This window comes from Cavia porcellus, unplaced genomic scaffold (assembly GCF_034190915.1).
Source record: "Cavia porcellus strain 051 isolate PalLab524CR breed Dunkin Hartley unplaced genomic scaffold, mCavPor4.1 scaffold_6, whole genome shotgun sequence".
Classification (NCBI taxonomy): Eukaryota; Metazoa; Chordata; class Mammalia; order Rodentia; family Caviidae; genus Cavia; species Cavia porcellus.
In genome coordinates this window covers 63,763,446-63,782,146 of record NW_026947489.1, presented here as the reverse complement: position 1 = coordinate 63,782,146, position 18,701 = coordinate 63,763,446, and the positions used below count along the sequence as shown (strand labels likewise).

The 18,701-nt window shown below is 35.7% G+C and overlaps 1 protein-coding gene across 2 annotated transcripts in view; it reads right to left on the bottom strand.

The window, feature by feature from the left end:
- Positions 1-18,701, bottom strand: part of Cltc (clathrin heavy chain) — a 65,203-nt gene that overhangs the window by 27,184 nt on the left and 19,318 nt on the right. For both annotated transcript variants that reach the window (XM_005003502.4, XM_003469449.5), the window contains exons 2-12: positions 16,823-17,030; positions 14,408-14,676; positions 13,557-13,718; positions 10,337-10,450; positions 9,808-9,981; positions 6,672-6,869; positions 5,095-5,295; positions 2,432-2,584; positions 1,673-1,795; positions 465-602; positions 54-218 (exon numbers count right to left, since the gene is read on the bottom strand). In XM_005003502.4, the coding sequence (XP_005003559.1) occupies positions 54-218; positions 465-602; positions 1,673-1,795; positions 2,432-2,584; positions 5,095-5,295; positions 6,672-6,869; positions 9,808-9,981; positions 10,337-10,450; positions 13,557-13,718; positions 14,408-14,676; positions 16,823-17,030 (1,905 nt within the window). The remainder of the gene's footprint in view (positions 1-53; positions 219-464; positions 603-1,672; positions 1,796-2,431; positions 2,585-5,094; positions 5,296-6,671; positions 6,870-9,807; positions 9,982-10,336; positions 10,451-13,556; positions 13,719-14,407; positions 14,677-16,822; positions 17,031-18,701) is intronic.

Genomic DNA, 18,701 nt, shown 5'->3' with positions numbered 1-18,701 from the left:
TCAAGCACATTTTCAACATACTAATTAATCACAACAGGTAAGAAATGAAATACCTCAGGGTTAAGAAGATGTGTATGAACAACTGCACGCTTTATGTCATATAAATCAGTGAAGTGCTCTAATGCACGCTGCAACAGGCCAGCCTTTTCACACAGCTGAGCGATATGAGCCCGATCATAATGTGTAAACATCTGATTCCCTAAAATGGCATCTGCAACCTATAAAAACCAGAAACAGGATGAGATCATTTTGCCATCTCATTTGTATCAGTAATTCAATTTCCAGATTAGATAGTAAGATTCAATGAAGAACTGGTAAAGGAAATAAACCAAAAAGGAAAAATAGCTGTCTTTTTTTGAAAAAGTTATTAGGCACCTTATAACTTTGAGTAACAATCTGTGGGGTTCTGAGTAATTACTAAAATGGTTATTGGGAACTCGTCTAAAAAGTACTGAAACACATACTTGGGGTGCATGCATAAGATTCATCTCAAGCAACCGTGTCTGTAAAGGACCCTCAGATGGGCGATTATTTTTCAGAGCATCAAGCAGGAATGCTGTACATTGTTGGATAAGGTTGTATTCCATAAAGACATCCACAATCTGCAAGAAAGATGTGTATATAATATACATTTTACATACAACTCAGTATCTATGAAATTAGCATGATTTCTTTACATATAAAAAAATTCAAACAAAATGCCAGATTTAAAGATTCTGTGGATAATAAATTTTAAGACTACATTTTATCCTCTGCAGAACTGAATTGCTTTTTTTGGTCTTTTTGAGACAAGGACTCACTATGCAATTCAGGCTGGCCTTGAGCTCGTTTGTAGCGTAAGCAACAACTGTCCTTCCTCAGCCTCCCGAATGCTGGGATTACAGGTGTGTGCCACCACACCCAGCCTGAATTACTTTTACATATGGAAAAAATAACTACAAAGTATTAAGATATTACATCATAGCAGAAGACAATCAAACTGACACATATAAAATCTTTTTTTTTTTTTTTGTCTTTTTCATTTTTATCGGTACCGGGGATCGAACTCACGACCGCCTGCTTGCAAGGCAGGTACTTATGCCGCTGAGCTACATCTCCAGCCCCCATATAAAATCTTTACAAACTTTTAAAAGCATAAAAACCATGCCCAATGTGAAATGCAATCAACTAACTCTTTCTTTTTTCTTTTTTGGTACAGAGGATTGAATTCATGACCTTGCACTTGCCAGGCAGAGGCTTATGCCCTGGCATAAGGGCATAAGTCCCAGCCCTGCCCTGTCCTTTTTTTAATTTTTTTTTTTTTTTGTACCAGGGATCAATCTCTCAACCTCATGCTTGTCAGGTTATGCCGCTGAGCTAAATCCTGGGCCTTCAACAACAACTCTTCCTATATTATTTCTTACCTCACCTCTCCCTGTGGGCAAGTGCTATTTCATCATTCTCATGTATTTTCTCATTTTGTAAATAAACACAACACTTCTAACAAGATGGAGTTTGTGTGTTTTATACCTGTACACAGGAGATACTATACTGTCCACTGTTGTCCAACTTGCTCTTTTGGTGAGGTAATTAACATCTCACCTCTACTTCCCACAAACTGAAGGTTAAAAGTCTACAAAGTTATTTAAAGTCAGATTCCTCCCATTCCTCATCTCAATGAATAGAATGTTACCTGTGTGATATCAGCAAGAGGCTCTTCATCTTGAACTAACATTTGGGCAAACTGCTGTCCCTGATCTGGACTGATACGCATCACGTTTCTCAGCAGAAAGATCCAGTCTGGAGTATATCCAACCTACAAATGACAAAGACTTTAACCCTGCTGCAAAATTTTGGTTTTATACAACTTAAAGCATTTTACTTAAAGCACTTAAAGCATAAAGTGTTTTTAATAAACACCTACCACCAGTGAAAGTACAAATGCATTTATAAATAAAGAGGCTCAAGTGGACTCTGGTTTGAGAAGAATTTTTTTTTTTTTTTGAGACAGAGTGTTGCTATACAGTTCTGGTTGGCCTTGAGCTCAACTTTGTAGCCCAGGCTGGTCTTTTTGAACTTGCTATGATACTCTTGCCTCCACCTCCTGAATGCTGGGATTATAGGTGTACACCATCATGCATGGCTTGACATGACATTATTTGAACAGAGTTCATCTTTTTTATAACTGACCTATCCATTTTCAATGAATATTTTAAAAAATTTGTTCTAAAACAGTTTTCCAACATCCTAAATTCTAATAAGCCGTGCGAGAGTAACTGTCTCCATTTTTCAGTAAGTCTGAATTCTATTTATGAAAACCAAGACAGAATTTTAATACTTTTCCAAGTAATTCAAAATTTAATAAAATTCACTATTAAAGTAACAGTATAGGCTAATATTTCCCTGGATATTTTAATGAATTTATGTTAAGAATTTATTTTATTGCACTCACTTTTTTAGCATATAAAACAATCTTCTGAACTTGACCTGTTTCTGCAAAGCACTGAATGACCTTATTTGGGACATTAGCCCTCAGGTACACACTAAGTGCTAATGTAGGATCCACAGATTTCACAAGATCCCCCAATTCTTCAGAACATTCAAGCTGGATAAAAGAAAAAAAGAGACTGGTTAGTGACTCGAGTTGCTTTACAAATGGGCAGCTGAAACCATTTCCCTATGAATAATAATACAGTAGATACTCAGTTCCTCAATTTTCCCAAATATATTATATTATGTAGGGATTATGGTTGGCAAAGACTTTTGATACTGTATTCACGTCGTCTCAGTAGAATGCTCCATATATCTTAAACAAGGATAGAAAAGCCCATCAGCTTCACAATTACAGACATTACCAACTACACCTTGTTGGCATGTATAGCAGAACCACACATATTTTTAATGTATAGCTATTAAAAATACTCTGGTGTCACATCTATGTAGCCCTGAATTATTATAAATAGTAAAGCATTCTATTACTGTTGCAGTGCTGGAGACTAAACCCTGGACCTCATGCTTGCCAGGCAAATATAATGAAAAATGAAGATTTGACACTGAAGGAACAAAGGAGATTTACCATAAGGGCCATCATTAAACCTAAGGACTTTGAAGGAACTAAGCTCTACTCTCTTAACTTTAGGATTTAAGGTTATAAGGCATAATCTTCTAATTTCATAAGAACCAACAGATAAAAATCATAAAATTTTTAGGTAGTACACAAACAGACACACAATTATTTATTACTCAACCTGCATTAGGCAGCTGCCCAATTGAGACATCAGCCTCCTAAGAGTTCTGCTTTACATGCTAGAGTAGAAACTTTTAATGGCAATGTCAGAAACTACTCTAATATTTTAGTGCTAAAAGTGGGAAGTTCTACCAGTCTTTACATCTTAACTGAACATGCTAAGAAGAGTTGACCAATGTTTCTCTTACCAAAAATGATTCCCATGTGACCATTTGCAAAAAATGCTAATACCCAAAAGAGCTATCACCCTGTTATTCAGGTCAACTCAGTTACCTTTGCTGTTCCCATACTCCCTTATCCTAAGGGAGATCAGGACAGATCTCAAATACTCGCTAGTGTAGCTAGTAACTATTCTTCAATAGAGACTCATGTCCAAGCATCTCAACTCTGAAGTACTATCCTCCAGTATCCTAAAAGATTTCCAGAAGCTGGGTCAAGAAACAAGGACTCAGAATTAGTAATGTAAAAATACCACCTAAAAATCAGAAATAAAAACCACTATCGGGGCTGGGGATTTAGCTCAGCGGCATAAGCACCTGCCTTGCAAGCAGGCAGTCGTGAGTTTGATCCCTGGTACCGATAAAAAAAAAAAAAAAGTTAAAAAAAAAATCACTACCAACATACACTAATGCTGAAAGGTACAATAACATTAGATAAGTACTCAATGAGTATTTCTTTTTTGTTAGTTTGTTTTTTGAGACATGGTCTCACTATGGAGTCCAGACTAGTCATGAACTTGCCATGTGGCCCAGGCTGGCCGTAAACTCATAGCAATCCTCCTGCTTCAGTCTTCCAAGTGCTAGAATTACAGTCATGCATCACCACATTCGGCTCAATGAGTTATTCTGAATAGTGTTATCTCACTTTATTTGGCAGAGGGAGTGAGGAACCAGGAATCAAACTCAGGACTTTGCGCTTACCTGGCAGGCACTTGTTCCACTGAGCTACATTCCCAGCCCTATCTCACTTTTTGACAAAAGCAAAAAACATGCAACTCAAGACTATAATACTGTGCAAAAAGGTTTTTCATTTGCAGAGTACCTTAAGAGATTCGAATAAACAAGTTGCTCATACTTGTTTGTGGCCTTATAAATAACATATATTGTATGTCTAAGTCATTATTCCACACACACACAAAAAATAGTATGTTGTAGAAAAGGGGCTCTGTTTAGAAAAAATTAAGCACCAAGAGAATATAAAAGGCACAAGGAAGTCCTATGGTGAAGAAAGCCGACTAATACATATATTTTTAATTCCTATTTATAACCAAGTTTAAAAAATTTTTTTCACAGAATTAACATTCTATGAAATAGCATCTCACTGCTAACTAGACTGCATCTGTGTTAACATATGAATGATCTCTCATTTTATGTACACATTCCTCATACATCCAAACATGTTGACTAGCAACAAGTATCAAAATTTTATGATAATCTGCTCTTAAAAGATTATTTGTACTGCTGGAACTACTGTACATATCAAGTGTGGGATGTGGAATAACATCTCATGTTTGAATGAATGTTACGAATACTGAAAAATATGACTACGTACTGAAGTAATCACACTAAATTTTCCTCAAATAAAAGGATAACAACCCCATTCCAGGTTGGTAATTTTAACTACCAAGCAAGATTGCTGGATTACATTTAAAAGTGTAAATACTGATAATCACACCATCGATAGCCATAAAAATAAATATATTTTTAAAAGGTAAGGCAATAAATACATACATTTTAAGCATTGTATGTTCTATTTCTACAATAAATATATAACAGAAGGCAGATATTTTGGTCCTGCTTAATCCATTTTAACTTAATATAGTTCTTAATTCAATCAAAGCAAAATTATGTCAATACAGACGAACGTACTTTATCTTCTTTCAACCACTTCTCCAAAAGCTGTTTCCGCCCTTGCTGAAGAACAGGCCTACACAGCTCTAAGGATTCATATTTGTTCAGCTGGCCTTGGTCCAGAAGGATTCCAAAGTACTGAAGGAGAGGTGAAGTCTGACCTGGTTGAGCAGGAACACTCTGGAACCGTCGGATGGTGTCTGGAGTGCGAAGAATTCCCTTTAAGAAGAAGCAATTAAGGACTCTTCAGAGATTGTCTAATAACCCTATGGATTTTTTAAGTCAAGGTAAAAAGCAGTAGCTGACATGCTGATTAAGTTTCAGATCTTTACCACTTGTTATAAATTTAGTCTTTTATATCTCTGGTTAAGCTTTATAAATTATTCAGAATCAGAAATACAAATAACTTCACTATAAAGTTAATGTATAAAAGCATAAATACAATCATGAAATACAGTTAATACCCCAACTTACAAATTCTAGGAGAATGTTTATAAATTAGATTCATACATAAATCTGACAAACTGAGTCTTATGCACCTTTGACACAAATATACAATATAAAGCATAAAAAAACTAAACACACACACAAAAGATGAGTGACATCTATGTTCAATTATTTTCACTTTTGTTTCATGGTTATTGCTTTGCACCTCCTAGCAGTCCCTTCTACATCACCACTGCTTTTTCTCTTGCTTCTGGATATCCTAGGCTCTGTCTGAGCACTGTATTGCTGTCCATTATTGCACTGCATAGTAACTACAAAGCAGCAAAACTGTGGCAGTGTCTGGCAGACACGTGTGCCATTTCTTTGACAAACATCTGTCTGCATCTACAAATGTTTGTAATACGAAGCCGGTTTGCATCTATGAAAGCTTGCAACTCAATTTTTTTTTAAGAGTAGGAAAATTTATCGAGGAAAAGGAATGGAGACTAGGAATAGCTTCTGAAACACAAGAGGAGTCCTAAATGAGTTGCCATCAAATGTTTTTAAGTCGAGGGTTTCCAGCAGTTACAGCTAGTTATTAAAACAAGTTCACGTTAATTGTTTTGAGACAGGTCTTGCTATATATAGTTCAGGCCAGCCTTAAATTCACAGTGATCCTCCTGCCTCAGCATCTTTAATACTGGGATTACTGACATGCACAGCCACACCTGGCTAAATTCACATTAAATTAAGTACAAATTTCATTACACTTATCAGGAACATAAAGTGTTAATCTAATACAACAGAAAAATGAGTGGGAATAAATTCAGCCCAATTTCTGATACCGCTATCTACCACAAATTGCACAGGAGCTATTTTCATGTCCAGTGTTTTGGAAATATGTGGCTAGCATTTATAAGGCCAAATATCAAATCTATGTAAATCACAGTTTGCAAGATCTACATATCCATATAACATTCTGAGTTTTAAATTGATAAACAGATCTAGAGCTACTGACAATAACTCTCATATTCTACCACAGGAAAATGTAATCTGAACGGGATTATTTCTCTATACAAAGCCAGTTCATCTTCAAGGCACAACAGAAATAGAGAACACAACAATACCATTAATCCAAGCATGGCTATTTTATTTTCATAACTGTTTACCTTTGGTGCATTAGCAGCCACTTTTGCAGCCTCTGAGTAATTTCCTTGAGCAAAAAGAGCATTAAATTTCCGAGCAAAGAGTTCTTCAGCACCAGCTAAATTGTTACGTACAGCCATTCTCAGAGCCAAATCGGGATTTTGTAGCACATTGGTGATATATGGAATTATGTTTTCCTCTTCCACACACACTGACAAAACCTGTGATTTAAAGATTAAATAACAGTTGCTCCTTTGGATAGAAAGGACACCTAATCTGTAAAAGCAGATTACTACTACACCACAAAGATAAACATAATTTGACAACTGCATTCTTGCTGCCATAAATCTAAAAATTTAGAAGAAAAATAAAAGAGCAGATGAAAGAAGGTTTAAAAACAAGTGATTTAAAAACAAGTCATTTAGGGGCTGGGGATTTAGCTCAGCAGCATAAGCGCCTGCCTTGCAAGTTGAGTTCGATCCCTGATACCGATAAAAAGGAAAAAGACAAAACAAAAACAAAAACAAGTTATTTTGGGTCCCTCAAATATGGCAATTCTGTAATATAATTTCTTACTTCACAATGTCCAAACTCTAAATGCTTTGGTATCATCTGTTCTTTTTATTTTGTGTTGTTAAGACAGGATCACTATGTAGTTAGTACAGGCTGGTCTCAAACTCCCAGTGATCCTCTTACCTCAAACTCTCAAGTGCTGAGATTATAGGTGTGCTACCATGCAAAGCACCATGTGTTCGTTCTTAACATGGCTAACATGAAAGGTTAAAGCTCCATTTAAATGAGCTTTGAAAGACAATTCTACATGTTTATACATCCTTGCAGAAGGCAATCTTATGACTCTATTATAAATCTAGGACTCACCTAGAAGAAATTTAAAGTACTCCTTTGAATTTTAGGATTTTGTAATAATTTTCTAGCTATTTTATAATATTTATATCCATATATATATATATATATATATATATGTGTCAGATTACATATTCAAGAGGGGAAGCATGGAATCATGGAATCCTTGGATACCTAACATAAGGCAAGGTACACAGTAGATGTTTAATAAATGCAGCATAGATAAATAAATGCACAGTGATACCTTGGTTTACGAACTTATTTTGTTTTATTATTTGGGGAAAGATGATCGTGTTTGTGTTTGAGTAGGGAAGGTGACTGAGGTCACATTTGTTACACAGTGCAGTTTGTGAGCAGAAGCGAAAGTCTGCCAAATGCTTTGTTTTGTGAACCACATAGAAGCATTGGTGAACCAAGGTATTACTATAATTTCTAATTGTTGCTGCTTGGAGAACAGTTACCCTCAATTCTTCTTAAAACTCAATGCTGCATAACGATGTCCTGCATGTTCCTAAAGCTAAACTGCTATCAGCTGCCCTAAAGGGAGCTCTCTCTTACCCACCTAAGCACCACTCCCCAAGTGGAGCTTCTTATATTCCTAGCTTATAAATCACTTGCTTCCTCTAGTAGCACTCCTCTACTACTGTAACTGTCTGTTTCCCAGTCATGATTCCATATGAGCAAAGAACGTCTCTGTTCAACTGCAACATGCAGTGCTCAACACAATGTATGCCTAATATTTGTTGAATTAATGAAAATGGGAAATTTCTGCCCAAAGAACTACAAGGAAAATATCTGAGAATTCAGTAACCGAATAGATGGTTACTAGTCTGTGGTGTCTGCTGTTATACTGTCTAGTGCACGCTAGCCATGCACTCTATAGGTTCTTGCTCAGTTGCTCAGACTAGCCTAGAACCTGTGATTCTAATGCCACAGCCTTTCAAGTAGCTGGGATTTTATGGGCAATTGCACTATGCCTGGCAACAGCTACTGAATTTTTTAAGCTGCTTTTTTGCCAGACATTGTCTGATGATAGAAATACAATTTAAAAAGGTATGCCCCTCTTCTAATAAAGAACAACGACAGAGGGTTGGGGATTTAGCTCAGTGGCACAAGCGCCTGCCTGGCAAGCACAAGGTCATGAGTTGGATCCCCGGTACCACCACCAAAAAAAAAAACAAAAAAAGAAAAAGTTATAGGAAAAATTTTAATTCAGTACGTAAAAAGCAAAAGCAGGGGCTGGGGATTTAGCTCAGCGGCATAAGCGCCTGCCTTGCAAGCAGGCAGTCGTGAGTTTAATCCCTGGTACCGATAAAAACGAAAAAGACCAAAAAAAAAACAAAAGCATCTAACAAAGTCGAGAGGTGAGATAGGGGGTGGAAAAGTAAGGAAACACTCTTTCTCTCTAGAGAAAGTGTCTGTTAATATAGATACCATATCTCAAAATTTAACTGAATAAAGGAGTAAAAATCTTAATGTATTTCCTTTGCTTAATGTTTGAGAAAAAATAAGTTGTGAGATAACTAGAAAAGGCAACAACAGAACTCAGTTTTTAAGTTTTTAGCCATTTGGTTACATTAAAATACTAAGAAAACAGAAACCCAATCACTTGCTACATTGTATGAAGAAGGCTGTCAAACATGACAAATTTCGTAAGAAGAATTACTATTTTTGCTATCTAAGTATGTATCTTTCTAGGAACTCCACAATAGATACTGAAACATTACCTTCTAACATTGAGTATTTCATCATAAGGCAAAAGAAAAATAGATGTAGGTAAAATTCTTATCTTAGAGATACATTAAAAAAGGAAAATTCCTATTAAAAACCATGTGACCCTAATAGTTTCTTTCCAAGGACACTTACTTCTTTTGACAATAAAAATTTGTAATCCTAGATTGCTAAATGCCAAATGGTTTCTCTCTATGAGACAGGATCAAAGACTTTATATTCATGCACTTGTGTTTTTATATAGTTTTTAAAAATGAAGTTGTGCGTATTTGAGATTCAAGAATCAAGTTACAGTATATATTATACATAGTAAAATGATTATAGCAAAGTGCATTAATATATCATCTCATAAGGTTTAGAAATCCCTAATTTAACTTTATTAACTTTAATTTTCATGCTGGACATGAGATCTCTAAACTTATTAATGTCTGCTATTTTGAATCTGCTGATTTATATCTCTGGTTTTTCTCCCCTCCTGTGTATTACTTTCTGAGAACCAAGGACACATTTTTAAATAAAAGTAAAGATAACATATTAATTAAACAACTTTCAAGAAGTCCTTACTTGTCCTTTTCGGTTCACTCCAATTATTCCAGCTGTCGCTTCATGAGGTGCAGTAACAAAAATTGTTTCTCCACTAATTCTGTTCATATAGATGCAAGTACCAGTTTCAAGATCATAGAGATGGATATAACCATACTTGGTAATCAAGAACACCACATCATGCTTTTCACTGATCTGCAAGAAGAGAATCACTTTAGAGAAATAATAAATCTATAAACAAACAAAATATATAATACAATTCCATCTTAGAGATGTAAAAACAAGAGTGTTAGTTTAAAAAAGTTAATATTTAAGGCTGTCTTCATTTTTATAGCATGTTTAAATATGGGATATCCCAATACACAAAGAAATGAATGAAATCTACAAAAGAAAAGACAATTTGATAACATAAGATAAAACATGAAAGCCAGGGTATTCTTTAAATTTTCATTTTAGAATAATTCTTAAGTATCACATTATATCGCCTATGAATGCTAGCATGAGTTTTTTGTTTTTGTTCTTTTAAGTCCACTTATTTTGCTTAAAATACCTGCATTGCAACAGGAAAGTCATTTTGTGCTTCTGGAGGAAAGAAAACATCCACCGCCTTCTTTGGAAAGGGCTGGTTCCCTGTAGGTGGTGTGCCAACTTCAATAATATGTAACTGTGCAAAAGAAAAGAAAATTCATAGAAACTGAGATTTCTTGGCTGTTGGTCATATATCTTTATTTGAAGCTGAAAACAACCTGAATGCCCTATAATAGGTGAACTGTGTTTCGTACATCGTATCATGGAACACTCAATAAAAAGGATATTGGTATCATGCCACGTGGGGGAAAAGAGCCAATCTCAAAATGTCATACTGTGTAATTCCTTTTATATAACATTCTTGGAAGTGACAAAATTACAGAGAAAGACAGTAACAGTGATTGACAGGAGGTAGGGGTAATGGAAGATGCAGTACGTGTTGGCTATAAAGTCACAAAGAGAATCTTTGTGGTGATGAAATAGTTATGTATCTTGAATTTATTCCAGACAAGAGACTCATATAACTACTAATATCAATTCTTGGTTTTTCTATGCTTTAGCAATGTACAAGGTAACCACTGGGAGAAATTGGGAAAAGGGTACAGGGGATCTCTATATTGCAGCTTCCTATGAGTCTGTATTATTTCAAAATAAACACTTCTGAGTATTTGAAGTTACACCTCAAATAATCTACCTGAAATACAGTGCACAGAATATATTACCTATAAAGAGGCTTTTTCATGGCTTTGAACTGCACTGCAATTTAAGATTTTCTTTTTTTGTCTTTTTCCTTTTTATCGGTACCGGGGATCGAACTCACGACTGCCGGCTTGCAAGCCAAGTGCTTATGCCGCTGAGCTAAATCTCTAGCCCCCAATTTAAGATTTTCAAACAGAAATTTAACTAAATTCGTCTCTGCATGCCCATTCTAACAGAACAAGTACATACCTAAACTTCACAAACATCCCATAAAAATAGATGAAAATATTTGCATTTAAAATGTCTGACAAAAAAATAATTGTCTGATGGTGTACATCAACCAGGCAAACGAAAGTAAATAATGTCAAGGAAAGGGTATTACAGGCTTTTCTTAGTCATGTTAGGAATATACTCAATCAAAAAAATTCTAAGATTAATATCATATGATAACAGGCTCTCATCCTTCTTTAGGATGACTAGCCATTCTAAAAAAACTATACAGATAACCACGGTGGCACACATCTACAATCCCAGCTTTCAGGAGGCTGAGGCAGGAGGATCACAAGTTTGAACTGGGCAAATTAGCAAGACCTGGTCTTGAAAATAAAAAGGCCTGGGAATGCAGCTCAGTGGCACAGTACTTGTCTAGCATGCCCTAGGTCTTGGCTTCAATCCCAGTACCACAAGTTTTTAAAATTAAAAACAAAGCAGAAGGGGCTGGGGATTTAGCTCAGCGGCATAAGCGCCTGCCTTGCAAGCAGGCAGTCGTGATTTCGATCCCCGGTACCGATAAAAAGGAAAAAAAAAACAAAGCAGAAAAACTGGGATTTTCCTTCAAAAGTCATGGCAGATTATAAATTTAATGCATATAGTACATGTATTAAAGTCTCATATTAAATAGTCTCAAAAACCAAAAAAACAGGTTTTCAGATACTATCAAAATGATGATAAGCTTATTTCACTGGGACTTCAGAAAACATCTTACTTCTCTTAATCATCTAATTTTTAAAACCTGTGTCTTTTGTCTAGCTTCAGTAATTTAGATCTGAATAGTGCTTTTTATTTTAGTAATTGAGGTTGGTACAACCATGCCTTGGTTCAGAAGTTTTAGGTAAAAATTATACCTCTCTGTGTATACATTCCTACTCTGCTGAGAAGTTACAGATGATATTTTGAGCAGTCACTTTCTTATTTCTTCAATTTATCTTCATTCTTTAAAACTACTTATGGGTAACAACAAATGTTGTATTCTTGTTTACCCAGAATCTAAATCCTTTTCTTGATTGGAGGACAGGAAAGAAGGTGTTTTGTGTGAATTCTGATGACAAGTGGGGCCAGCCTTTCTTTTTCTTTCTTTTTTTGAGATAAGGTCTTGCTATGCAGTTCAGGCTGACCTTGACCTCATAGCAATCCTCTTGCCTCAGCCTCTTGAGTGCTGAAATTACAGGCCTATACTACCAACGCTGGCCAGCCTTCCATTTTAGAAGCACCAAATACTTGTTTTATACAGTTCTCAGAGATAAGATGTAAGTATGTGACCTTATACACACTAGACTTTGAAACAAAATTACTAAGAATTCTACTTTGACAATATAAGCAGTAGGGAAAAACTGGGTATCCTGGCATCCAGCAGTGTGGGTATAGTAAAAGAGTCCTTCGAGTTCTCTGGCATGTTTTATTAGGCTAAAACTCTGGCTACTACCCATTTTCTTCACATTGTCCAGGCTTGGTCATACTACCTTTTTACTTATGGTCAAGGATCCAATGTTCCTTTACTAAATTTTTAATGCTCTAATCAGTTACCCTTGTCTCTGCTCTCTACAACTAGAATTCTAATACACAAAGTGATTTAGTTGTCCAGGTGATTTATATGTATAGTCCAGGTTGAGAATACCTAACTAAAGCAATGTTACTCAAAGCATGGCCCACATCTCATCTATATAAAGTTAAGAAATTTTAAAATGCTAGTTATAGACACCATTTACCAAATCAGACTCTAGATTTACGGCACACACATGGATTATTTTTAGCAGCTCTAATGATTCTGTGCAGATGAATGTTAAAAATCACCAACATAATGCCTTTCATAAAGGTAATCAAAGTAAAAGAATAAAAGCTAGGTATGGTGGCGCATGCCTACGATCCTACAACTCTAGGAGGCTGAGGCAAGAAGACCACTTGTTTTAACCCAGATTGTGTAACTTAGCACAACCCTGTCTCAAAATAACAAAAGGTGGCTAGGAATAGAGCCAGTGTAAAGACCCTACTTCATTCCTCAGTACTGCAAAATATAAACAAACAAAAAAAACCTACTTAAGTAATGAAAGAATATAAACAATCATCGAAGAACATTATTCATTTCAGATAAGTACCACTAGATGCAGAATCTGAACACATGTGGTAACAGAATTTGGTAACAGTAACCACAAGTCTAAATATTAAAAACAAGTTAGTAAGAAAACTATTTTGAATTTTGATAATGCAATACTGTAGAAGCCAAAATACAAAGACTCACTAAAATAATTTCCAAAGCCCAAACTTACCTTTCCTCCAGCTTGACCCCGTACTGCAAAACAAAATAACGTTGATTCTTCTGCATTTCCTTCCATCTTAAATTGTGCAAAGCTAGCCGCATGTCCTTCAATGGGCTGAGACACTTTTCTATCTACAGAATATAGCTGCATAGCTCCCACCACACGATTTTGCTGCAAATAAACAAAATAATGTCTTGGGATCCAATAAATCAAGAACTTCTAGATTCATCAACTAGTGAAATAACCTGAATACTTTACCATCTTCAGTCTTTGTAGTTGTTAGTTTCTTGATGTAGATTTGATATAGCTTATTTCAAAATTCAGCTTTAAACAGTTTATTAGAGTTTAATGTGAATGTTTAAAATATGCTCCATATATAACCTTGTCTTCATATTATCTTAATGCCAAAGACCTGAGTATTCATTTGTTCAGCATGAATATATATTCCATAATAAATTCCAAATCATTTAGATCAGAACTTAATTTCTACTCGTCTACAAAAAGGGGTTAAAAGCAATAGATAAGAGTACTCCGAAACTTAGTAGGCGTAGTGGGGCATGATTGTTATCCCAGCACTTGGAAGGCTGAGGCAGGACGATCACAACAAGTTTAAGACCAGCTTGGGCTATGTACATAGTGAGACATTCAAAAAGACAACAAAAAGGAGAGTACTCTGAAATTTTATGTCAGTATAAAGCTATTAAGCCAGTAACCTTTAGATCTAAAACATAAAACTCTTCTCAATTAAGTCAAATTCAACATGACTCAGTATATATACTGAACTTCAAAATACCCTGCATTTTGGGCAGAATAGTTCTCTATACCTCTTCTCTTATCAGATAAAACAAGAAAAATGTTACCTGTGCAGATATACCAGTCAGAAGTAGCCACTTCTGCTTTGCGTCTGTGCGATAGTTAATAATCTGGCATCCTGCAAGGCTAGAATGACGATCAAACATTTTCACTGGCTGGGACTCTCCTTCCATACTCCAATGATAAACTGCATTATCCGTAACAAGGGCAACCGTATTCAAAGAGATCCATTTCCAAAATGTGACATCATCAGTCATGGTATGGGCCTTCATTTTACTTTTCATTTCAATGTTAAATATCTGAAGAGTTTTCCCAGCTAAACGCAGAATTAAAGATGTGAATCATTAAATAGGTAATATTCAGGATGAATTAATATTCAAACTAGTTCTGTAACTTCCAAATAAAACAGTTCTACAATAGACTGCACCCAACTACAGAAGTCAAACCGATGGAACAGTCATTAAGGCGGTAATATCTGCCACTAAGTCATCTGCATCTTAAGCAAAATCTATGACTTCTAATAAACACATTTTAAACAGAAAGTATAACTTCCACAGAATTCCAAAGCCCAACTGAAAGTCAGTATAAAAGAGTTTAACATGATGGAAAAATCAACTTGTAATTTTCATACTTTTAACTAAGTATGTTTGCTTTACACATAAAACTAAGGTAGCTGCACATAGACAAGACAAAGTAAATCTAATAAAAACACAAGGAGAAAAACAACTACTTTTTAAAACGCAGTCATCTCTCATCCAATTAAACCTTGTAGAAACTGCTTTTCAAAGAGGATCTACTTCAACTCTTCCTTGTTACCATAAGAAAAGTGCATGCACCATTTAATGGGTTTAAGATACAAAGGGAAGGTAGAGAGCTGATGGAGGAAAGGAGAGGGAGACAGGACAGTTTTAGATGCTGTTAATATATTGGAGGTAAGAACAAAGTTCAAGCTTCATCCAGTTAAATCATCAAGCATTTAGTGAAAGGATGAAATTTGCCTTGAGTGTTAAAAGTCCACTGAGTCAGATGCAAGGGCTTATAATGTGACTCCATCATAGTCCAAAAGGTGATCTGGTTAAAAGTACCAGAGGTAAAGCCCACAGTGATCACTGACTGGGCTATCAAGATCAGTCTTTAGAGACTAAGGAAAATTCCACTTGTGAGCCACAGAGAATCTGGCTCCTAAAGGACAAAAATTACAAGAGTGGGAAAGTGGGAAAGAGACAAAGCATAACAGCTTGTACAACTCTTCTTACCACATGTGCAAAAACTTCTATAAGACAAAATATGTTATTCCCATCCCACACAGTCGATAAACCACAATCAGACTTGAAAAGTTGTGAGTTATAGTCCTGTTTATAAAAAGAAGTCATGAGGTTTAAATCTGACTTCAGAGGGAAACAGTATTCTTTAATGACGTGCTTTTCTTTGCTGCCCTCCCAACCCTCAGATTAGACCTATTCTTGCACATGAAAGGAGTTGGGAGTGCATGTAAATGGATTTGGAGGGAGAGGAAAGAGATGACAGCTTTAACTCCATAATGCAGACACACTGCTACAAAGCTATGACACTATTCTACAATGCTCTGGAAATCTTTTCAACTCATTCTTTTTATGGAACAGGACAATAACTAATGCAATCTAATTTAAGATCACTCACCATCTGCACACATAAGAAAGCATTAAGGAATGGTGATAAGATAACAATAACATTACAAATAGAAAAGAATTAGGACAAAATTAAAATGATGGCCTTTCAATAGAAAGGTGTGAGAACTAAGTACATGAATTTAAATTACTTCAGGGGGCTGAAGGGAACTTAAAACATTAAAATACAATATATTATTTTTTAAAATAAGCAAAACACTTGCTGCACATTTAGTCCCTGGTGCAAGCTATGCGATCTTCCCTTAAGATGTCACTGACTTTGGCCTGAGCTACGTGCCAGTGACTGACTCCTCCGAATATGCTTGTCTTCACCTCCACCCCATACATGTTCACTCTCCAACCACTATTAGCACAAGCATCCCTAAGGCAGAAGTCCAAAATGCTCCAAAATCTGAAACTCTGAGTGCTGTCAAACTCAGAAAGTTTTGGATTTTGGAGCATTTTTGATTTGGGCTTTTCAGATCAGGGACACATAACAAGTAAAATCTGTAGAAATATTCCAAAATTGTAAAAGCTCTGAAATAGTTCTGGTTCTAACATTTTGGATAAAGGACATTCAACTTGTTATTACTAAATACAAAGTTTAAATCATGAAAGAAGTAAAAACACCCACAAATTAATTAAGAAATTAATGGAATGAAAGTAAAGCTCACTATTAGCATTAACTTACAGATCTACTTAACTACATTAACTCACTATACTAAAGAAAAAAACCCTAAAATCTGAATTATTTTATTTATGCAAAAGATACACACAAAGAGTTTTAAGAAAAAAAAATTCCACAATCTTTTATACCTTTTAATGCAATTACTTTGCTAGCTGGATTCATGATGGCACTGTCTGCTGAAATTGGTCTTCGAATGGGATTACTTGGATCATTCATATCAATGATTACCACCTGAGCCTGCTCTCCGACTTTTTCTCTAATGCAGATGAATTTGTCTGATTCCATAGTCAGGGTACTGAAGCCAATGTTTGCTGGGTTAATACCCAGGTTCTGGAGCTGCAAATACATTAACAAACCATGTTAACAAGTGGGTTAGAAAACACATTGCTGTATTAATCCTATTAGTCATTATTTTAAGGTAAATAGTGACAATTTCATTATATTGATTAAAGGGAGGCAACTGACTCCCTTATTATAACCTCTAGATTATAAGTAAAATGTAGAATAGAGATGGAGTTAAAGAAAAGAGCAACAAGCCAGGTGTGGTGGTACATGCCTATAATCCCAGCACTTAGGAGGCTGGGTCAAGAACTGCTGTGAGGATGAGAACAGCATGAGCTACAGTGAGATCCTGTCTCAAAAAAGGCAACATCTGAGAGCTAGCATTTATAGTTCAAGAGATTTGAGATCATGTTTCTTCATTTACTTTATGATCTTTGAACTACTGTATTTATCCTTACTCCCTTTAACATTTAGTAGTTATAAAAATTAGACTTCAGAAACCTATAAATTCAAGAATAAAAAAGGGTGAGAAAGATTTAAAATAACAGTTACTGATGGAATATGAACTAGTAAAAACAGACAATTAAAATTACAATACTGTATAAAGCATTGCAAAATGAAGATATATGTAAAACAAGTCTTGTCTAAGAAGCCCCATTGTGAAGGCAACCTCTTGAAGGGAGCTAAGACTACAGAATTCTCAACAGAGAGATCATCAGCTAAGCAAAGTATCTGAGGGAGCTATCACAACTTTCTTAACACTGAAATTATACACTAGAAGCGGTCCGAGGAATAGAAAATTAAGTAACAGAGATAAGCAAGGGTTAGACTGACCAATGTACCTCAGTAAGAATCCTGAATTTATCCTATAGGAAATACTTTAGTTTTAATCATTTCCCATGCAAACACATACACGGTAAGGCAAGAACTCTAACATTGAGCTACATCCCCAGCCTTTTTAACATGGGGTCTCACTAAAGTGCCAAGGTTGGCCTTAAACTTGCAGTCCTCCTGTTTCAGCCTCCCAAAGAGCTGGGGGTTTAGAGGAGTGGGCCACTGTGCTTGGTCCACCTTAAGGGAATTGGGTTTACTTTATATACTCTGAAGATACTGAAGTATCTGCTATACAAGTAGATCTAAAGATGGCTGGTCTTTGCAAACCAATCAAGTACGTAAACACAACTTGTAAAAGTCACTCATTATTAGAAGGAATCTCCACCAGAGTAGGTCACTAATACTCTGGATGAGTGAATGCAATAGGACAGATGACATCTCATTGCAAGAGGCTACATAAAGACTTTATTTTATTAGCCCTGGTCAGACCACTTTTCCTATTTTCCAAAGGCTATAAATTCACAAGGCACAAAATACAAGGGAAAAAGAAAAGCCAAAGTAAAAACAAAAGTATTTCTTCTCCTCTTGTCCCCAGCTATATAGTTTCCTTCCCCAGTGAGGGCCACTGGACTTGCTGAGCTAAGTTAACTGTACTGTATCTAAATTCTTCTGTCAAATTTTCCCGCTACTGGTACTTAAAAAGAATCAGACCAGCTGGGTATGGTGGAGCACACCCATAACCCCAGCGCTTGGGAGACTGAGGCAGGAAAATCACCAATAAGTAAACTCAATCTGGGTTACATAACGAAATTCAAGGCCAGCCTGCACTACATAACAAGACCCTGTCTCAAAAAATAAATAAATAAAATAAAAAATCAGACCATAGTTACT